A 23,278-nucleotide genomic window follows, 5' to 3' on the forward strand; every position below is an offset into this window, starting at 1 on the left:
AAAAAACACCTTTGTAATTAGATTTGAGTTACCACTATTGCTTAATATTAACGCCAAATATGCAACTATGAGGGAAAAAATAAAAAAGCTAAAACAACCAAATCTGAAAATTTCAGTTTCAAAAAGTTACGGAAAATACAAAAATCATCATATGCTTTAGGTACTATCTAAAAGGACCAAATATCCTTAATATTCCAATTCATGTTCCCTAGTAGAACAGCACAATTTTATATAGTTCCTTACCCCTCAGAAAGCATTTACCATTTTTATCTGAACTCATTAATACCAAAAAGTACATAAAAATACTTCCTATGAGAATAATTTACTCTTGATTGTTTATTCAGCATGTATATTATACTCAACTTCATAAAGGCCCTGTTCCAACTGACAAAAAAATCCTCCTCTCATTCATTTTTTGGTGCTGTGCTGATTGTCTGAATAACTGACAGATTATCTTTTTTTCTGTTTTACAAATTCTTCAACATTACTGTTATATCCATCAGATACATGAAGTTCAAGGTCATAACTAGCTGAGTGGTTGCAAAGAACTTTTTTTTTTTTTTCTTTTCAGCATGTACTAGTAATGAATGTATTTCTTGGATACATGTTACCTACGCTGTAGTATTTTTTACCACAACCTCCCTAGGGTAAGTAATACAGTAACAGCATATAGTAAGTAATGCAGTAATTCGGAACTGGGGATAATTTTGCCTCCCAGGGGACATTTTGGTAAAGTCTAGAGACATTTTTAGCTGTCACAACTTGGAGGAGGTGCTGCTGACGTCTAGTTGGAAGAGGCCAGGGACGCTTGAAATATAATGCACAACAAAACAGCCCTCATAACCAAAAACTAGTGTACACAAAATGTTAATAACTGTAGAAGAGAGTAAGAAACCCTGGTATATGGATAGGAGTGAAAATTCTGGGGCCAGACTGCTTTGGTTCAAATCCAATTCCACTACTTACTAGCTGTGTGGACTGACCTTAGGCAAGTTTACCTCTGTTCCTGTTTCCTCATCTCAAATTGGGTAACAGAGGACTCAACTCAAAGGAACACAATGAGGAGTAAATAGAAATGTAGTTCAATTAAAAAAAGAGAAAAACCAGTGAATCACTGCAGCAAGTTAAAATACAAGCATCCATGCAACCAATCTTTTTTGACCTATTCTCCTTTTCAAGTATTAACAGACATACTGCCATTCCCCATCTTTTATTTAGTATCACTCTCCATCTATCAAGTCATAACTGTAACTGCTGTAATCATATATTATATAATCTCCCACACTTAGTCTGCCACTACTTTAATAAACTACAACATGTTAACTGTCTTCTGAAGGAGATGAGTATTTTCACTGCATATAGTATACTCAGAGGTTTGAGATATACAGCACTAACTTCCCCTTTAAAACCTAGTTTTTTGTAGTCTTTCTTTTATGCTACCCAAGTATGAAGGACACTTTTCTTTAGTCATAGAACAAACATAGATAGATCACTTAGATAGCAATAGTGTAAGGCATCTTACATAATTTAATCTGAATCTCTTTAAAACTAAAGACTAAGGCTCAGAATTTACCAATCTTCATAACTGCACAACTGCATAAACTAGAGCTTAATTACTTCTCTAATTATGTAACAAATATAAGAAGTCGTCTCCCACCTCCTCTTTTATATCCCACATAAGGCAATGGACAAACCATTGGCCTGATATAGTTAAGTACAGTGATTACTGTTCTTACTCCTAATAGCAATTACTCCCTTTCCTCCTTAGAAGTCAACTGCCAATCAACATTTGAAAACTGCTCAGTGCCTTCACTGTCTTAATGAGCAGATATTCCTTTACAGATATGCTAAAAAGATCCAATTATTACAACTTACAGTTTTCTTACCTCAATAACTGTTGTTTGCTTATTTAACCTAACTCATTTCATTTTCCAAAACCCATGCATAGTATATGCAATCTTTGGGGTGGCAACAGGCACTATGAGCCTCTTTCTGGTAAAAAGGAAGCAAAGTGTATCATAATTGAAGATTTAATATTGCCTACCTCTGAGAAAAGACTCTCTACCCTTTAACAAAATGTATTAAGACTTTTGGTCAGCTGATACTTAAAACAAATATTCAGGAGCACATGCTAAAAATAAAGTAGGAAAGAACCTGGAATGATTTCCACTTATTATATAAATTCCAATTATTTAGAATTATGATTATTTTCACATTATGGTAACAGCAAGAGCTCAATAAATCTTTCTTGAGATTCTTGGCATTTCTCTGTGCCTCAAAGTTTTCAAGTCTTTAAAAGGTAAAGACATGTTATGGATTTATCAGGTTTTGAGTAACACCTGTCATTTACCAGCTAATCTACTAACATTAAAACTTATACAACTTTCACTTACATTTGATTCTTTGCTGCTTGCCTCTGAGCTTTTCTTTCTTTCCTTTTCTGATCTGGTGGCTTAGCAAAAACAATTTCAATATTTTCTCCCTCCAAGTCCTTGCCATTCATTTCTTCCATAGCCTTAAAAAATTAAATATTGATCATTATAAGAGAAATTTAAATTGATTATGACTGAAGTTTTAAAAACATCATTTTATAATCAATGTTGGAAAGATGAGATAAAACAGGTTAGATTTTTTTTTAAAGATCCAGCTCTTCAATCAATTATGTTCTTTACTTAGTCAGGTATACAATTTGCTAAGGCCAATAAAGTTTAGTATGTATGAGTAGAGTATGAGTTGATTACCTGACCTGAGTTTCCTTCAATTTTTTAAAAACATTCTGATTCTAGGATGACTAAAATAATTAGCCCACTTTAGTCTTCGCTGATGTGGCTCAGTTGGCTGGGTGTCGTCCTGCAAAGCCAAAGGTCACCAGTTCGATTCTGAGTCAGGGCACATGCCTAGGTTTCAGGTCTGGTCCCCAGTTAGGGGCATATGAGACGCAATGGCTCGGTCTCTCCCTCTTTCTCCCTCCCTTCCCCTCTTTCTAAAAATAAATAAAAATCTTTTAAAAATTTAATTAATTACTCCACTTTTGATGCCTATAATTCCCTCAGTTATTTACCTTAACAGCACCATCTCGTTCATCAAAATGAATGAAAGCATAATCTTTTAGTTTCTTCACTCGTTCCAGTTTCCCAAACTGACTAAATGCCTTTTCTAAAATCTCTTCTGTTACAGTATTGGCAAGGTTGCGTACAAACAGCACTTTTACCTGAAATTTAAAACAAAAACAAAAACAAACTCTGTATATTTCCAAAAGTTTCAATTTTCAATCCGCCACCACCCCATGCTGCAAAGTTAACTTTAGTCACACCATCAGGGAAAACAAAAAAACAAAAAAACAAAAAAACTGTTTTCAACTCATTTGGGTAAATACCAAGGAATGTTGACAGCTGGATCTAATGAGCAAAAAACCTGAACAGATATCTCAATAAAAAAAGATACACAGATGATAAATAGGTATATGATGAGATGCTCAACATCATGTCATTAGAAAATCATGATAAACAGTGAGATACCACTACATACCCACTAGAATGGTCAAAATCCAAAACATTAACATCACCAAATGCTGCTGAGGATATGGAGCAACAGGAACATTGCTGGTAGGAATGCAAGATGGTATAGACAATTTGGAGAGCAGCTCCTAACAAAATTAGCCATATTATACTCCTTGTTATTTACACAAAAGAGCTGAAAATACGTACACACAAAAATGTGCGTGTATACATATACAGCAGCTTTACTCTTAATTGCCAAAACTTGGAAACAACCAAGATATCCTTTTGTAGGTGAATGGATAAACTGTGGTACATCCAGACAATGGAATTATTTAGTGTTAAATGAGCTATTAAGCCATGAAAGACATGAAAGAAACAAATGCATGTAACTGAAAGATAAGCTTAAATAGCTACTACATACTTTATGATTCTAACTATCCAACTATGTAACATTTGGGAAAAGGCAAAAAACTATGGACAGTAAAAATATCAGTAATTGCCAGGGGTTAGAAGAGAGTGAAGGATGAATAGGCAAATCAGGGAGATTCTTAGGGCAGTAAAACTACTGTATGATACTGTAATGGTAAATGCATGTCACAAATTGGTCAAACCCAGAGAATGTACACCATCAAGAGTGAATCCCAATGTAAACCATGGACTTGGAGTTATAATGTGTCAATACAGGTTCACTGATTGTAACAAATGTATAAATCTGATGTAAATGCTGATAGTGGGGGGAGGCTACCTGTGTGTGGGCAGGGGATATATGGTAACTCTGTACTTTCTGCTCAAAAAAGACCACATGCCTAATAGTTATTAAATAATTATTTTGCAACTAAAACGAAGATGGTTATTTACTAACAATGTAAACACCACCCCCTCTAAGATAGCTGTTAAACATTTAACTTAAGTTAACACAGGTAGTCAAAACTAATTAGGGTCAGCTTTTAAAAATCTCAGCTAAGGGGAGAGAGAGTGTTCAAAATATTAAGATAAATTCTTTCAATCCTGAAAGCTCCTCAAAAATACAACTATAAAACATGATCTTTTTTTACTAAGAAACATTATTGCTTGCTCCTAGAATATGTACAAAGCGTCCAAATTTCTTCATCTCAAGTGTTAACCCAACGAGAGTTTAAAAGGCCAGAGGAAAAAAGAATCCTGAATAGCTTAGGTGAAGACTACTTATCCTGCCCTGGAAGGTGTACCTCAGTGGATTGAGCACTGGCCCACGAACCAAAAGGTAGTTTTGATTCTCTACCAGGGCACATGCCTAGGTTGCAGGCCAGGTCCCCATTGGGCGCTTGCAAGAGGCAAGTGTTTCATTCATGTTTCACTCACACATCCTTGTTTCCTCCCCCTCTCTTTCTCCCTTATTTCCCCCCTCTCTAAAAATAAATTTAAAAAATTATCCTTTAAAAAAGTTACCATGTAGACACTGGCATTTCACTCATCTCTTAGATTTAAGTGAACTTAATTGTTCTAGCTAGCCTATAACCATTAAGGGAGAGTCTTAAAGGACAAAGGGTAAAATAACTGCAAACTGCATTAAAGTATTGACTCGAGATGTTTGTTCTCATAGAATGTCTCAACTGACTGCTGAAGCAGGATAACTAATAATAGATAAACCTTGTAACTGCAGCAGCTCTGCTGAGGCCAGTACATACACTATTTTTAGGAGTAGGACTTTTAACACAAAATCACCCAAGCTAATAGCACCATTCTCAAAAACTCAAAAGAGATTGCTCTAGGAATCCACACAAAAATGAAGTACACCATTTCCACAGCATGTAGACTAACTACTTTATCATGAGTGTGACAGCTATGCCTTATGGCCAGGTTTCCTTGAATAAATTCTGTAATCACTTTTCATGCTCTATTTTGTGCAAGAGTTATTCCATGGTACCATTTTTGGAATTGTCACCTTAATAAGGAACACTTTTCACTTTCAAAAATATGGTTTAAAAAAAGTACACAATCGTTTTATAAGTTCTCCCTCCACCCCCAAAACCTTCCCCTATCAACCCCTTAAAAAAATTTTTTTAACTTGACTGCCATTACCTTTGCCATAACCTCAGGATCAGGATCTTCTATAGGATCAGCCCATTCAACAGTTCCAACATTTCCCCAGACTTTGACTTTACCACTCATTAACCTACGCCTTGCCTGAGCAGCTGTTTTATGATCTTCATATTCAAGAAAGCAAAAACCTCTGTTTTTTTTCTTGTCATCTGGTTGGTGGTATAAAATGACGTCTGTAAGACCCTCTGAAAGTAAGCAACCATTCCAGAAAAATTAGATAAAACAACAAGCAAGAACAAGTAGATCAAAGGATTTATTTTTCTAATACTTGAATACCAAGAAAGAAAAATAATCACTTATCTTTACAAGGGACTCAACAAATAATTTGCCTTTCCAAAACACTTTCGAATATTCCCAACACAAGAAAAAAAAAAAACACATGTTCTTTTTAATTAGATCTAAGGACAATTCTGCTTCCATTAATGAGAGGCATAAAATCTTTACATAGTTGCTTTAGTAAAATGGCAGTATAGGTCAGATATGGTAAGACATTTTTCTTGTTATGCAAGCAAACACTAAAAACTTTTTAAATGACACTTTTCTAGCCTCAGATATTAGCTTTATTTAAAATGAAATAAAACATACTTGTTATAAGAATTTCAAAAGTTCCTTGAGACTAGTAACAAGCTGATAATTTGTTAAAATATTCTAGGCAGACATTTTTTTTTTAAAAGCAGTCTAGTCTGTCATTTCAAAACTGTTATAAAATGCTTTACAGTTCAAAGAAATTGCACCATATTCACAATGTGGAAAAAATCAAACCATTACACACACACACACACACACACACCAAACAATCCTACCAACAATGTCAACTACCACCTAGAAATGCATATGAACAAAGAAATACAATACTCCAAAACAGGGATGTACAACAATTCTGCAGACTCAATTCAAATCCCAGTTGCATTCCTTACTAACTACATAACATTCAGCAGGTTGTTTCCCCAAGCCTTATTGTGCCTGTTTTCCTTACCTCATACGGGTGTAGTGAGAATACAATGAGTCAATAAATGTAGTGTTTAAAACAGTGCTTGTCACACAGAAGTACGCAATTACCTTCAGTATTAAAAGTTGCACCTCCTTCCAAATAAATCCAACTTACCTGTTACTTTGCTAAATTCTTCAAGAATCTGTTCCTTGGTTTTACTCTTAGGAATAGAGCCCACAAAAAGCCTATTGTTGGCAACCGAGATGCAGACACCAATGTGTTTTCCAGAACGAATTTCATGATTATTATACTGAAAGGGGAAAATGTACACCATGTTTTCAAAATACTCACAATATCCTATCTTAAGTGCTTATTAGAGAAAGATATGCACATCCCATACACAAACACAAAATTTTTTAAACAAATTAAAATTTTAACACTGTTTCTCAAGAATTTATCCTTTCAAAAAGTACCACAAAGACATTAGGAAATTGTAATCTGAGATAGACAGGAAGATTGTTTAGTGTGACAAAACACACTAAACAAATTTATGAATTAAATTAGTGCAAAAAATTGTTAAGACTTTGAAATCTAGGAAACTTGTTTAACTAGGAATCAGGTCCGCAGCAGCTTAAATATAAAATGGTTGATTCCAAAATACCTTAATTTCTACTTAAATCCATCCTGCCAACCATTTCTCTTCATGCAAAGAAAACTGATACAAATACCAGCATCTACATTTATTTTTCCGTCTCTCCTTAACCTCTTACACAAAGTTGCAATAAGAATTTTCGGATTCAAATACTGAAGTCTGAAAGGGAGAATCTTTTAAGTCTGAATCCCTCTACTCCCCCCACCCCCACCAATTTAAATTTCATTAAGCCTGCAATAAAGTTGGAGAAAAACAAGTAAAGATTATTGTAAAAGTATAACTATAAAATTACAATAGAAAGTAAATATATTGAACTTCAAGTAACCATATCCCACAGAAGAGATACTGTAGAGGCAAAACCCAATCTGTCAAAGTGACAAATCTACCAATCAGTATTATTTACAAACCAAAGTTCAAAACTATTCAGGTATCTGGAAAAGTTGATAATCTATATTACACAGTTAAAACCACTTCAAAATTTCAAGGTAGTAATAATGGTGGCAGCGGCAGCAATAATTATTGATAAATCCCCTCCACGCCTGGCCTGAAAAATCTGCCTTAAATGTACATACAAGTGCAACTATACAAACTAAAGAATCAACATGAATTTTCATAAAACTTATAGACCAGACTCGTGGCAAAAGTTGGTGAAAGTAAACCCACCCTTCTCTATTATTCCCATAACAGGTACATAAGAGAAGAAAACATACATTGTCAGAAGACTGATCTATCTATCCCTGTCTTCTTCTCCATCTCCAGATATTCAAAATTGAACATAAAGATCAAACACCTTCCTTCAGTTCAGAACAACTGTACTTCCTATCCCACCTACTCAGTTCACTCTACCCAAGTCTCTGGTCATTATCACTCTAGCATTCTCTACTCTTTATGTTATACCAGAGGCTTCTTTTAAATGATCCTAATTTTTTCCTATTGGAAAAATGAATCTCAATGGCTTCCCATCACCAAAAAGATAAAAGTTCAAATACTTGTACGTTATATAAATCCATCCTAAAATCTTTTCCTCCACGATACTACAACCTTAGCTATTTACATCATTTCTCAAACAGCTGTCATACTGCTAAGGCTCTGAAATAAAATGTTTTCGCTCAAACTTTCACATCCAAACTCTACATACCTGTGGATTTGAGCTCAACCATCTATAATACTCTACAATCCCTACATCCTATAAAGGTCAACAATAACACCCTTCTATGTTAACACAGACCAACAGTTCTCAACAGGAGGGATTTTGTTCCCCAAGGGACACGTGACAATGTCTACAGACTTTTTTGGTTGTCAACTAGGGGTGGGAGGCTTGTTGCTGGTATTTAGTAGGTAGATAAAGGCCAGAAATGTTACTAAACATACTGCAATTCATGGGATAGCCCAGCATAACAAATAATTATCCATTCTACAGGGTTGAAAAATCATGCCACAGAATGTTTTGTCATAGCATTTATATCCTATTTAGACTAAAAACCTCTTAAAACTAGAAATATACAGATTACCTGCAAATAGTAGAGCTATGGCTGAACCCATCATGCAAGAGATTATAGACAAGTGGATACAATATAAGTTATATTTCACAAATAAGTTAACCAAACGCAATTGTTTTAAGATATGTACATTCCCTCGATTTTTATGATCTAGCATCAAATAGATTACTGAGAAATCACTGGCTTTCAATTTGGTCATCTACTCTACAGGAGCTGACAAAAACATTAGATTATCAAAAAAAGAATGAAAGGAAATACAAAGTGTTTAAAGGGAGAAAGAGGAGTTATTTTGAAGATGACAAGAATTTTGTGTAACTTTCCCTGTTTTATATTTTTATTCCCCAAACGTTCCAGGAATTTACTATAAGAAAATACTTGTTTCTTAAAAACAAAAAAACTAAAGTTTTTATATTATTGTTTATACTATTTCCATCAACATTAACAATGCTGCTTTAAAGAAGTAATGAATGGTCCCATTATTATCAATAAGAAGAGTTCTTCCCTTCTAATTCATTATCACTACCTTGCTACAGTTAATCAAGACAGGGTAGGTAGAAAATAGTGTATTTAGGATAGATGTGTTCTCCGAATATAAATGACATGAAGATTTAGCAGGATTATAAAGTGAACTATAACTCTTCATATTATTTTACTTAAAAAATCTTGAAATAATTATAGCTAACCCACAGAAAATAAACTGCCTTGCCAATGAAAAGAAGTCATTAATAAAGTAGCAAAGATGACCCTCTGAGCATATTATTCAAATAAAAGTACCCAGAAATAAACACCTCTTTTAAGCAATGCCCCATCTTCCATATACGAATTAAGCATGCACTTTCACACACGCACGTGCATGCACACACACACAAATCATTCAACTTTTCTCATTCCCTTTTTTAAAAATCCTCACTTGAGGACATTTTTCACTGTTTTTAGAGAAAGAGGAGGGGAGAAACATTGATGTGAGAGGGAAATATTGACTGGTTGCCTCCCATTCACACCTGGACTAGAGAACCCACAACCCTTCAGTTACTGGATGATAGTCCAACCAACTGAGCCACACACACCAACCAGGACTCATTCTTTATTTTTTAAGACCAATAAAATTTTGTATTGTTGGATTAATTTGAGAGAGAGAGAAACATTGATTTGTTGTTCCACTTAGTTATGCATTCATTGGTTGATTCTTGTATGTGTCCTGACCAGGGAGCAAACATGCAAACTTGGTGTATGGAATGACCTTCTAAGCAACTGAGCAATGTGGCCAGACAAAACCCATCTTTCATCTGCAATTCAAAAATAAACTTCACATCTCAGCAGATGGGTGACAGTGAGTTAGATGGTTAGGAGGGCATAACAAAAACTCTTCTGAACCTTCAAAAGATTCTAATCTGCTGGTAAACCCTAATTCTTAAGTGTTAGTATATCACGGCACTATAATGGTTTCAAAGTGTTTAGAAAGTGAGATCTTGCCCTGACTGGTGTGGCTACAAATGGTAAGATCACCCATTCAATTCCTAGTCAGGGCACACGTGCTGAGTTGCAGGGCCAGGTCCCAGCTGGTTTCATGCAAGAGGCAATTTATCCATGTTTCTCTCACATATCAGTGTTTCTCTTTCTCCCTCCCCTCCACTCTCTAAAAATAAGTAAATAAAATATTTTTAAAAAGGAAAAAAGCAAAGTGCTGACCAGTGTGGCAGAGTTGGTTGGGCATCATCCCGCAAAGCAAGAGGTTGTTGGTTTGATTCCTGGTCAGGACACATGCCTGGGTTGCAGGTCCCTGGTTGGGGACGTGTGAGAGGCAACCTATCAATGTTTCCCAAGCACATGGATGTTTCCCTCTTTCTCCCTCCCTCCCCCCTCTCTAAAAATAAATGAATAAAATCTTAAAACCAAAATTTTTTATAACTTTCAGATTCAGTACCACAATGAGGTGACCAAATAAAATAAGGATAAATTTTGAACATTAATCAGTGCAGTTTCAGTATTTCAAACACCAAAATAGGAGCTGTACAGTCTGGAACATTTGTCTTCTAGACTCAAAATAACAAGTCATTTTTTCCTTTCCTCATAGCCAGTCACCAAATCCCCAGAAATTTAGCAATCTCAGATTTAGAATTTGGTACAAAAGTGGTTGGTTACTTGCTCCTAACTTTTCTTTAGCAGCAAAGCCATTACCTACACAAAGCCTGCCCACTTTATTTTTAAACATTTAATTACAAAGTCTTCTGTAGGTTGAGCCAAAATTTACTTCCCTAAAAATTCTACAATAATTGTATTTCCTCCTCTGAATGACAGCACTTTATTTATCTGAACACAATGCTCAAAACTAAACTGTTCTCTATATGCTTGGCTAATCATTCCTTCCCTGACATGGTAAACTGAAGTGCTTCCTAGAGTGTCACCAAATAGTGACATCCATACCATAATTTTGTACATGCAGACTGAGGAGCTGAATAAACTAAGACTATTACTAATCTTCCATTTCTAGACACCACACCTCTGTAATATGTAGTCCATGATAACCTCAGCTTATTTGGCAACACCACTCTGCTGACTCACACTACAGCTTACATGTGACACTACATATGTATAGGACTTGTCTTTTGCCCCCAGTCAATTCCATCTTGCTGGTGCGAACTAACTGTACATCACAATCTTTTCAGATCCTGATTTGGTCATCCAGGGCATTTATCACTCCATGCTGACTGAAGTAACCAAACATTTAGAGGGCAGTCCAACTACACCCTCATTTAAATCACTGATAAAAACTGCATTAAAACCTACAAAACACCACTGCCTATCATTTCTCCCTTCAAAATCTTTAACCTTACTCCTTTCTTGTGCTGCCTCTCTCCTGGCCTTTCTTCTCTTCATCCAAACATCCTTTATCATTCTGTCATTTATATCAAGCTACCCACACCAAGGCTCAACACTGTAACTGCACCACGCAACTTAGCCCAACAATCATGACTAATGACTTCTGGCACTGCCTTTATACACTTTAATAAACTTTATACAAATTTTCTCCTGCTTCTTTCCACAAAACACACTGCTTCAACTAGAGTTACCACCTATGTCCTTCACTGTCCTGCTCAAACCTCTCTATCACAAAGCCTTCTCTAACAACCCCTACCCAAAGCAATCTATCCCATCATCCCTTTGTTACCCTTTGAACCATCTGCTTCTACTTTAATTGTAATTAGCTGCACATGTCCTGTAAATTCTAAAGTCAAGAGCTGAATCAAACTACCCTGAATGCCCATAGTAAAATATTTCACATTAAACCCACTAAATATTTTTAAGTGGCTACTAAAATATTTTGTAGGCCTATCTCATTAGAGCTGCATTCTCCAAAACAGCTCTACACATTACACTGGTGCACACAACCACTTTGGTAAATAAAACCATCAGTAGCCATAAAATCAGTCATTTTTAATGTGCACATAGATATCAACTATTCCAGAGTTCGAAACATGAGCCCTAATGGCATTTTCTGCAGGATACCTCCATTACACAGCAGTGGGCAAAAGTAGGATAAATTACCAGCCATCATTACCTAAAAAATAATTCATAAGTATACAAAATAATAATAAAAATACAAGAAAGACAAATAATAAGTAAATAAATAAGAGTAAACTGTGTTTCACATACTATAAACCTACATTCACCCACCAGTGTATAGGACTGTAATGCACACTGCAACACCAGTGGCCCTAGCTCCAATTTCAGCAACATACCACACAAATATATATACACACTTGCCTGCCCTTCCCCCTGGTTTTTGTGACAATGCCAAACACTGCATATACTTCCAAATATTCCACAGGGGGCGATGGGAAAAGCTTCACACACACACCCAATTATTCTACAATAATCCCTTGTCTGAAGGTAGCACAGAATAAACAACTGCAAATAACAACCTGAAACCACTGAGAGTTCAATAGCACAATGGCCCATTGCTAATACAAGAATATTATAAATTCTTGTCATAAGTAATGGGTTTACATGGCACTGATCAGCGAGTCAGGTTATTTATCCAACATTCACTTTACAATGGCGCTGTTCTATTGTCAGGGATTACTGAGAAAACAGAGCTTACATTCTGATGAGAGATAAGTAAATAATTTAGTAAGTCAAGAAATAATTTTCAGAAGCATTCTATTTTATCATGTTCAGAATACCATTATGAGGCAGCTGGGTGCTTGCTGCTCAAAGTTAGGAAAGGCCTTCTAAGACTTGATTGATTGGAAGGCTGCAGCACGATAACTGGTTGAAGTGTTAGAAAACAGAACAGCAGACGGCAGCCTTGAGATGGAAATGGTCATAGCTTATGTGGAGGATAAAAAAGGCAAAGTATGAATAGAAGGGTAATGAAGAGTAGGAGCAGAGAGGTTAAGAAACTTAAGATATGGCCTCCTTTGGAAGCCATTTATTAGTTTTCAGCATGGGACTGTTGTGACCTAATTTATGTGGCTGAATGGTTAAGAGTATAAAGAAGCAATGGAGAGCAGCAAGAAATGAAGATTCTTCAAATGGTACCTTAGACGAGATGGTTAAAAAGTGGTTAGATGCCAAAAATATTTTGGCAGTATAGACAGGACTATGAGTTCCTTTTAATACCACCTAAACTACTGCATAATTTAAAGAGTGAGGCTATCAGATGACATAACTTGTACTGTTGGCTTGTTATGTCTAGTTAACAATAGGCACTCTTTAACAAACTGGTATCAAACTAAAGCAGTAGGACCTCAGGCAAGCCAGCCAGCCTATTTACTCCTCTGCAGCATAAAAATAATTCCACTACTCTGAAAAATGGGTTGAGGTCATATTAAAAGGTAAAAATGTAGCATCCAGCAGGCTTCTATGACTTCACAAGTACTTAAGTGATAGTTTTATTAACCTTTAGAAATTTAGATCTTGCTTTCCTAGCTAGATTATCATCATTTAGATATGAATTGCTTTTATCCCCCAAAATACAAGATAGATGTTGGCTGAAAATGGGGTCATTTAAAAAGTTTGTGGCTGCTTGGTAGCTGCTTCTAACTTCATGCCTCTTCAGCTGTTAACATCAATTGACCCATTTTTACAGGTAATACAGACGCAAACTTAAAATCTACAACAGCTTTTAATCTATAAGGGGGGATGATTATTGAATCATTAAAAAATATAAAGCCCAATACATAAACTACATTAATCTAAGGTATTCTTCAAGACACTTCAAGTACACGGAAGCAAAAGACAGTGCTTTAACCTTTCCTGATCTATAAATAATGCAAAAAGGTTTTTTTCTCAATCTGATTATCTACAACTAGAATGACAGTTCAATCATTTTATATAGAAACTCACCTTGGATAGAGTTGTAATTCAAGTAGACTATCATAATTAAAGTCAGTTTTCAAAATATGCTCCACTAAGGAATATCTTTAGGGGAGGGGTACTCATTTCCACAAATGAATACAAAGTAGCAAAACATATCCAAATCAACATGAGTTTTGCAATTTTGTAGAATGATTTCCTCAAAAATCTAGTCCTTTTACCGTTGGATTGAGGCAAATCTCCCAATTCAATTATCACCATAATCCTAGCCACAATAAAGCATCCTTTTTTAAAAAGCAGTATGTTCCAGGGAGGAGAGGGTTTAAAAAAGGCTAAATGACAATGGAAAAAAAATTTAAAAATTTAAAACTAAAAAAGGGAAAAAAAAGCAATTATGTTCAATTCATCCCAGTGGATATATATCACTACCACTAAGAGTACCCTTTTTAAAAAGATTTTATTTATTTTTAGAGAGAAGGGAAGGGAGGGAGAAAGAGAAATATGAGTGTGCAATTGGTTGTCTCTCACATGCCCCCAAATGGGGCCTGGCCCACAACCCAGGCATGTGCCCTAATTGGGAATTGAACCAGGAACTTTGGGTTTGCAGGCCAGCACTCAATCCACTGAGCCACACCTGCCAAGGCAAGAATACCTTTCAAAAGCACCAAAATAAGGTGCAAAATCTATTTATCAGCCAGGAATAAAAGTAAGTATGCCACCAGATAAGGACTTAAATCACAAACCTAGAAAAAAATGGAAAAAGCTTAGGTTAAGAGTTAGTTCCCGGGCCAATCAAAATGGCTGTTTGGTTATCTAGGGAAAGTTTCTGCATTATAGTTAAAAAAATTAACTGTATTAATAATTAGACCAAACACTAAGCCTACAGCAATGCAATTTTGGACTATATTATCTGTTAAATCAAGGCAACTGTCCAAACCAAAACATATTTCATGTGTTTTTTATTGGTATTCAAAATAATGCTATGAATGGATTACATATCATCTTCTTCTATGTCTGTCACAGAGGTATCCAACTCAGGACCCATGATGGCTATGAATGTGGCTCAACAGACAATCATAAATTTACTTAAAACCTTTTTCTTTGTTCATCTGTTTTCATTCGAGTTTGTGTGTTACTGTGTGGCCCAAGATAACTCCTCTTCTTCTAGTGTGGCCCATAGATGCTAACAGGCTGGACACCCTAGTAGTTTCTGGACACTGTCTACAAACAAGTTCTAGTGAGGACCTACCATAATTAGTATATTGTGGTAGCAAAAATTAAGTAGCCTACACAAATGTTGGTTTAATTATTCCTTTTAAAAATATTAATACAGCCCTGGCAGGGTGGCTCAGTTGGTTAACCATTATCGTGTAAAACAAAAAGTTGTGGATTCAGTTCCCCATCATGGTGCATACAGGAGGCAGCGTACAGTGTTCCTCATGTCCCTGTTTCTTTTCTCTTCCTCTCTCCCTTTCTCTCTCATTCAAATCAATAAAGCATGTCCCTCGGTGAGAATTTTTTAAAGATTGTTAATACATAAATTACTTATAACAATAAATAACTATACTTATTAAACAAAAGACTTTAGGTAGTAACCTAGTAAACAAAATGGATCTGACCTAACTAAATTCTGTACTGACTTTTGGGGGTTTTTTTTGTAGCAAGATGTCACCTCACTGCCTTGTCAATTATTCTACATTTCCACATTAAAACTGCTATTTTATTACTACCTGGCAAAATGTACTATTTTTTAATAGATTAAACTGAACTATTTCTAAAGTACTTTTCAGAACTTTAAAAAATTGTTATACCTGAACTGCTTAAACTAAAATTTGGACAGCTCAAAGGTCACCAGTTAATGAGCTAGCTATACCCCCTTTAAAATAGAAAGCATTCTTTGAAGGAAGGAAAAATGAGCCATGATTTAAAAACAAGTACCCAAACTCCTGAATTCTTTTTTTTTTAAAGAAACCTATATTCTTCCAAGTAGCAACTTTTTTAATGCTAAACCTTTACCATATTCAATCATACACAAAAATAGAGAGATGCAAGCAATAGAGCAAACAAAACAAAGTATACTTCTTTTATGTTTATCCTTTAGGACTGACTTAAAATGCAATATATCTAAGTAGTGAGGGAAAAAATAATAAAGTTTAAGAGGAGGAAGCTGTCTAAGGATTTTAAGTTTGCTTAGAATTACCCACAAAACGTAAAGTAGATAAGGTAAATTTAACAAACATCTGCCATAGGGAACCATTAACCCTCAGCATCTTCAACTATAAAATGTAGAAACCTGAGTCACAAAATTTAATAAACCTAATTTGAAGGAGTTATGTAAGCCATAATTTGAAACATTAAAATTATTATTATTATTATTTTTTTAAAGTTGGGAAGCATGGCTCAGCCGGTTGGGTGTTGTCCTACAAATCAAAGATTCTGTCAGGGCAGATGCCTGGATCACAGCTGGGTCACTGGTTGGGGGAATGTGTGGGGGCACAACCAATCGATATTTCTCACACTGATGTCTCTCCCTCCTTTTTTCTCCCTTCCTCCCCCCGCCAACCTCTATGAATAAGTAAATATCTTAAAAAAAAAAAAAAAAGTCGGGAAAACACCCTGGCTGACATGACTCAGTTGGGTTGGGTTTTATTCTGCAAACCAAAAGGTTCAATTGCAGGTTCGATTCCTAGTCAGGGCACATGCCTGGGTTACAGGTTCAGTCCCCAGTCAGGGCATGTGCAGAAGGCAACCAGTTGATGTTTCCCTCCCTCCCTCCCTTCTCCTCTCTTTGGAATCAATACAAGAAAAATTAAATTTAAAAATATCTTAAAGAAAAAAAAAAAAAAGGTTGGGAAAAGCACTAGGTCCTCACCTAGTATCTTGTATATTTAAATCAAGTCTTGTCACTCACCACAAAATCATTTATTTCATTAACTAAAAATTTACCATCACAATGTCTTTGTGAAGTATTTTTGAAAAAAGGATGGTACAGATATGGCCAAAATCTATGGGATCCCTACCTACTAGTTACTTTGTTAAACCTTTAACATTCCTATAAATTAAAAAAATCACTAGGCCGGATGTTTCAAAGAACCAGAAATTCTTCCACACTACCTTACAGACCCTGAGTCTCATCAACTATACTTGCCAAGAATACTGCTACAATGTGTACACAGAGAATGTGAAAGGCAGGCACAGTAAAAAAGAAAAAATGACTTTAAAGATAGTGAATATGAAGACTGAAGGAAAAAAACTTACCAGTTTAACAGCCTCCTGAGCTGCTTCCTTTGTACAAAAAGTGACAAACGCATAACCTCTATTGAGACCTGTGAGTGGATCCATCATTAGACGAAGATCCCATATAGGTCCAGCTTTCTCAAATAATGGGACAAGTTCATCTTCAAACAGATCTCTTGGGATCTTCCCCACAAATATCTGTAAGTTAAATGTGAAGTAAAAACCATGGAGAGTTTCTTTAGGAACCCAGACACCTGTGCATTACTACAAAAGGTACAAAGTTTTTAGTTTCTTTACCTCAGTGCCAACAGAAGGCTGCTGACCTGAATAAACGGAATCTGGAGGTGGTCCCCCATACTTCCTCTGTCCAGTGGTCACATCAAGTGTGTAGCCTGTTCTTTCCAAGAGTGCCTTTAAGAATTCAAATGTCATTAATACATTTAATTTACAAGACCATACCCATGCAGTTAGCAGTTAAAAATAAAAAATCAATCACGTTCAAATGTTTCCATTTATTTTGGCAACATTCCTACAAATCGGTTTCTGATGTTTCAGAATTTCCTCTTTAATGTGCACTTGTAATGGCCCCAATTTATAGTGAAAATCTCAAAATCCCATTCAATTTACTGATGGTCTCTAATTATTGAATAGCGCTTAGAGAACAACAGGAAACATATGAATCCATTAACAACTTTTAAAGCACAGTATATCTGTTCTGCCAATACCTCCTAAAATAATGACTGCACAAAAGCTGGTTGACTTTAATTCTCTCCTGAAGGAGAAGCAGTATAAATCACCTCTCCCAAATCTGGATTTTTTACCCAGTAAATTCCCTATAGCTTATATTCCTAGGTACACATTGCCACTGTGGGCATTCCACCAGCTTTACAGAAATTCCATTCCTCAAACTAAATCCAGAAACTTAGGAACTACAGGAAGAATACCGCTTATTCATTTGACATTCATTTACCATACAGGACAGGATAGATCATTCAGAAAAAAAAAAAAAAGAGCCAAAATGACTTTGAAAATTATGAAATTGCAACAATGTGACAATTTCTACATTTTTATCTCCCTGAAAATAAACTGTTAAAATTTATACAACTTATATTTACTCAGAGCATTGGGAGTTTCTCTTCATCTCTTATTACAGCAAAAGTACCAGAAAGAAACAGTCCAGTTAGCCTAAGGAAAAACCCAACAATATTCCTCTTCTCCACTTACTCAAACCACAAAGCACAAATAGTTTTCTAAATAATAAAACCAATCCAATAATTAACTAATAAATCCTGAAATAAAAACACACCAGGCATATAGCTTATCAAAATTCAGTTAAATGATTTGGAGTCATCTGTCTCTGAAAATGACCAGACACATTTTAAAAACTTTCTACTCAAAGAACATAAAGTATTTATGAAAAAACACTGTGACAAAAAATCCTCTATTCCTAAACTCTAACAAAAAGGTCTACAAACTCTTACATATTTTAAGCAGTCTTTTCCTATTACACCCAAATGTTTGCTTAACAAAGCAACATTGGGTTAGCTTTAAAAATAAACTGAAATCTATTACTATCACATTAACAAAACAATTAAATGGCTCATCTTCCTTTTTTCCCTGTGCTTGTAATCCCTGCGCTTCTTTTACCTTTATTTTTTGTATGACCCAAATAATACCTTTTATGCCAAACCCTAAAAACAAAAAGGAAACACTTATTCCCTTTGTAAAACCACCTAGAAAAATGCCTGTTTTCTTGCCACAATTTGTTACAATAACACTTTAAGCCACTCCCTTCCAAAGATACAACTCAAAGTCACACAATTTAAACTTTAACCTTTAATAAAATTGTAATAATTCTATCTCCCAATGTAGACTGTTACAATTGGTAAAATTTCTATGAAAAAATTATATTTATGATTCAAACACAATTCACTGACAGCTGGACCTGTGAAAGCCTCAAATTTATGGATGATAATAACAGCTAGCCATATTCCAAGCTTCACTGTTCCTATACCATTAAAACACCACTTAACACCTATAACTGTTAATGATAACTGATTTTCTTAAATCATAACTCTTGACTCAAGAGCACTGGCACACTATATTAAGAACCCCAGGGCCCTGGCTGGCGTAGCTCAGAGGATTGAGCACGGGCTGCGAACCAAAGCATCACAGGTTCGATTCCCAGTCAGGGCACATGCCTGGGTTGCAGGCCACGGCCCCCAGCAACCACATATTGATGACTGATGTTTCGATGTTTCTCTCTCTCTCTCTCTCTCATCCCCCCCTTCCCTCTCTAAAAATAAATAAAATCTTTTAACAAAAAAAAAAAGAAAGAAAAGAACACCAGGTTAACTAGTACAATCACCATATTTTCTGAGCTAAAAACAACACAACTAAAAACCTAACACATGAGGTTTTTATGTGTTAAGATCAAAACCTAGTTGATTTAGAGGCCATTTACTATTTTAAAGTACCTTTAACAAAAAACAAAAAAACAAAAACAAAAAAAAACTTCCACTCCTCAGTTTCCTCATTTACATTTCCACACAGCTTTTAGAAATGAACAAATTAGCCCTAATAACCCATAATAATGGAGGAAAAAAAGGCAATATTAAAATTCTGTATTTATTTCACTTTAGGGCTTGAGAATCCTAAGAAAAGCAGCCAACTGCTACACAGGTACACTCTCCACCAGCATGGGGCGAACTGATCCCCTCCCATTTTGGTTCCACTGACAGCAACCTGGACTTGCAGATTTTTGCAAAAAAATATCTAAAAATAAGATGTGGATGTACTTCTTTACATTTTTTATTTAGAATACCAACAGCACAGGTTTAACATCAGTATAGCTGGGCAACAAAACAAATTATTTAGAATAGCAAACTGTTTTCAAACAAATAGTTAAAGGGAGGAAACTTTTCAAAAAACAGTAATTGGAAAATATTAGCCGATTATCTCATGGTCATTAATTCTCAACATAAACACACACACACACACACACACACTCATTTCACACCTAAGGAGTATTTACTAAACCTATAAAATAGTGAAAAGAACTTTAAAACTGACGGGAGCAAAATACCTTTTTTAAGACATACCTTAATTTTTGCCTCATCTGGTCCTTTGCTAGAATCCGCTACTTTGGTCCCCTGTTTTTCTCTCTGCCTATAAGTCTTCATGACTCCACATAAAAAGGCACTTTTGTTCTGAAAAGTAATTTTCCAATCCTATTTAATAATCATCTCATCTGTATCTTATTAAATCGAGTTTAAACTATATCAAAACTGCAAGGATTTTATTCTTTTTACACTGACATTAAATTAATGTTACCTGAACATGAGAGAGATCACTGTCTTTAAACTGCTGAAGAACTGCCAACGCTCCGTCTTCATTGAATTCTTTTAAAGCTTCGATAGCTCTTTCATCTAAATCACTATGTGCAACAAGCCCTGGAGAAGAGAAAGCTTAATTAGTTGTCAACTTTTAATATTTTTGAAAATATTTTTAATGGAAAATACCATGTTTACCAACACAGGCAACAGATGCGCCAACTAAGTATTATTCTATTCCTCTTACCATCTATACAATGAAAAACATACTTGAGCCATTCTGAACTGCAGTGTGTAGGCTTCTCAACTGCACTTAAAATAAGTCCATTTCTTTTACATCCTGTGGTGTGTCCAAGTCAGATAGTTCTGTACACTATTTGTAAATATACAGGTTTAAAAATTCTAAAATCAGCCAACAAAATACCAAACCTGACAACTTAACCTCTGTTCATTTCAAACAACCACTAGAAAAAGCAACAGCCACGCCAAGACAGACAGACAAACTACAAGTCTATAGTTACCAAATTATTTAACAAGAATCCTACTACAAAAGTCACATGGCCTGCTTCCAACAGATAACAGCTGTTGCTACCATCATACACTTATCCATCTGGTCCGCCAGCCTTTACTTCCTAACCTTTCTTTCTTCCCTCCCTCTGTATACAGGACACCTTAACGTCTAGTTCACAACTACCACAACAAGGCAAAACTCAACTCCAGTTCCCACACTTATTGGAAACCACAAAAAGTTGCTATTTTAGCTCAAAGCCAGAAATCCAATAGAAAAATTTCATGATATAATTTTGCAAGTGTTAGTTCTTACCTGCAACGTAAATTTCATCTAGTTTTTCAGCAACTTTCTGTGGTAAACCAGCATCAAGCAATGTCTGAAAATTTTCTGAATGGATAACTGCAGAAGTAGTATCCATGGGCTCTTCAGTACCATTTCCATTAACATGTTCTGTAGCCATGTTTCCAGAGATCTGTTCAAACGCAATAAGCAAAATTAAACTAGGATCTTCAAAAAGGGTAGAGGACAAAATGAGAGCCCCGATCTTTACTTTCTCTACCAATCTCTACACCAGCCAGCCTGCGCCTCCCTTTAAAGAAGCCTTAAAGTCACTAGCGCCTGACAAGCCTGATTTGGAGCGCGCGGCACATAAGGACGGATTCACTTGTTTTTCCTTAGCACCACCCCTGACTCACCTGCTAACACTCCCTAGGAAAAAAACACATTACAAATGGAGCCCAATCAGCACGAGGACCAGCCAGCGTGCCACATGCAGCTGTGCCCATACATAGAATGAGGTTTGTGTGGATACAGCAAAACAGGGCTTTTCCCTCAAAGGTAAACCCCCAAAGTGCGCGCTTTTCCCGCCTGCCGCTTATATATCAGTAACAGCCAGCGAAGAACAAAGCGCTCACACAAGCTACCTTCCCACCACCCAATTTCTCCACCCTTCACCCCCGCATCCCAAAGCCCGCCCTCGACTCCGCACCCAGAGTGGCAGCCTCACCGCTAAGGCCACCATGAGCCCATTAGAAACACGTGCTCTGCGCCTTCAAATGTCCTACAACTTCCTCCAACGGAAACCCACCTAGTCCCAGGCCAAGACGACCGTCACCGGCTCCCAACATCAAGCCGCGGTCTGAGTTCTCGGAAAGCACCAGCAGCACAACCTCACCCCTCACACTGGGGCCGAGTCGGCGCCAGGCCACAGGCTCTCCCCGACCCCCCCCCCCCATCCCCAGTGCCGCCGTCTCCGCCGTGACACATGGCTCTCTCAAGCCCTGGGCGCCGGCGACCGCCCGCCTGCCCAGCCGCTGCGCGCAGTGCAAGCCCCCATCCCGCTCCTGTCCATACAGTAACTGCGGCGCCCCGGCCAGCTGTCCCACCCCCGGACCGGGGCCGACAACCCGGCAGCGTGAGGGCGTTCTGCGAACTGCCCGTCGCCTACCGGCCTTCGAGTACCACCCAAGCCCGCCTCCCAGCTGCGGGACGGGACCGGCTCCTCTCCGCCCACTCCCGCGCCGCGGCGACAGCCACGACAGCACCAACTCCGCCGCCGCTCGCGGTCCGCGTGGGCCACGGGGCCGCCTCCTCCCCGGAGCGCCGCAGACAAAGCCCGAACGGTAGCAGCACATGGAGCAGAATGGGAAGTGCCGGCGCGAACCGCGGCCTACACCCAAGCAGCCCCAGTCAACGTGCTCCTTTCCTCCTTGGAATCCATTTTCCAGAAAAGCCGGTTTCTCCCCGCACCGCCCTACCCCAGCTCACTTCTCAATGTCAAGGAGCTCCCCTCCCAGACCCAGGTCCTGGCGGTCGTTACCTCCCCGTTGGGCTGCGGCGGAGGAATCCTGTCCGAGGAGATCAGGTTGCGGGAGACGCGTGCTCGCTGCTCCCTGTGTCCAGCGCGAGTGGAGCTGTTGTAAAATGGCGGCCGAAGCTCACGCCGCTGGCAGCAAACCCGATCCAGTTCCACTCGCCTCCGAGCGCGCTCCCTGTGCGCGCGCGCCCCCGCGTGACCCCCCTTCCCTCCCCTCCCTCGCGCGTCCGCTTCTCTCACTCTCTCAGCCCCTGCCCTCCTTCAGCTCCTCCTTCTCCCCCTGCCACCCCTGCCGCCACCGCCACCGCCACCACCAGTGGCCTCCGTCTGCTTTCTTCTCTTGGCCTTTCTTCTTCCCCTCCCTGCTCCTTTCTCCCACCGGTACCGCTCTTGTCCGCG

At 37.5% G+C, this 23,278-nt stretch overlaps 1 protein-coding gene across 4 annotated transcripts in view; it reads right to left on the bottom strand.

Moving 5' to 3' along the window:
- Window positions 1–23,049, bottom strand: part of LOC114493822 (synaptotagmin binding cytoplasmic RNA interacting protein) — a 31,046-nt gene extending 7,997 nt beyond the window's left edge. Inside the window, exons 1-10 of one of the 4 annotated variants that reach the window (XM_028508454.2) lie at window positions 22,883–23,015; window positions 21,376–21,535; window positions 20,554–20,672; window positions 20,322–20,429; window positions 17,518–17,631; window positions 17,242–17,418; window positions 6,688–6,823; window positions 5,562–5,767; window positions 3,062–3,211; window positions 2,394–2,515 (exon numbers count right to left, since the gene is read on the bottom strand). In XM_028508454.2, the coding sequence (XP_028364255.1) occupies window positions 2,394–2,515; window positions 3,062–3,211; window positions 5,562–5,767; window positions 6,688–6,823; window positions 17,242–17,418; window positions 17,518–17,631; window positions 20,322–20,429; window positions 20,554–20,672; window positions 21,376–21,523 (1,280 nt within the window). In that variant the 5' untranslated portion in view covers window positions 21,524–21,535; window positions 22,883–23,015. Of the gene's footprint in view, window positions 1–2,393; window positions 2,516–3,061; window positions 3,212–5,561; window positions 5,768–6,687; window positions 6,824–17,241; window positions 17,419–17,517; window positions 17,632–20,321; window positions 20,430–20,553; window positions 20,673–21,375; window positions 21,536–22,882 lie in introns of all 4 variants that reach the window. The other 3 variants (XM_028508456.1, XM_028508457.2, XM_028508458.2) reach the window with 3 other exon arrangements.
- Window positions 23,050–23,278: the final 229 nt, after the last annotated feature.

The sequence above is a fragment of the Phyllostomus discolor genome, chromosome 4, assembly GCF_004126475.2.
Source record: "Phyllostomus discolor isolate MPI-MPIP mPhyDis1 chromosome 4, mPhyDis1.pri.v3, whole genome shotgun sequence".
Taxonomy (NCBI): Eukaryota; Metazoa; Chordata; class Mammalia; order Chiroptera; family Phyllostomidae; genus Phyllostomus; species Phyllostomus discolor.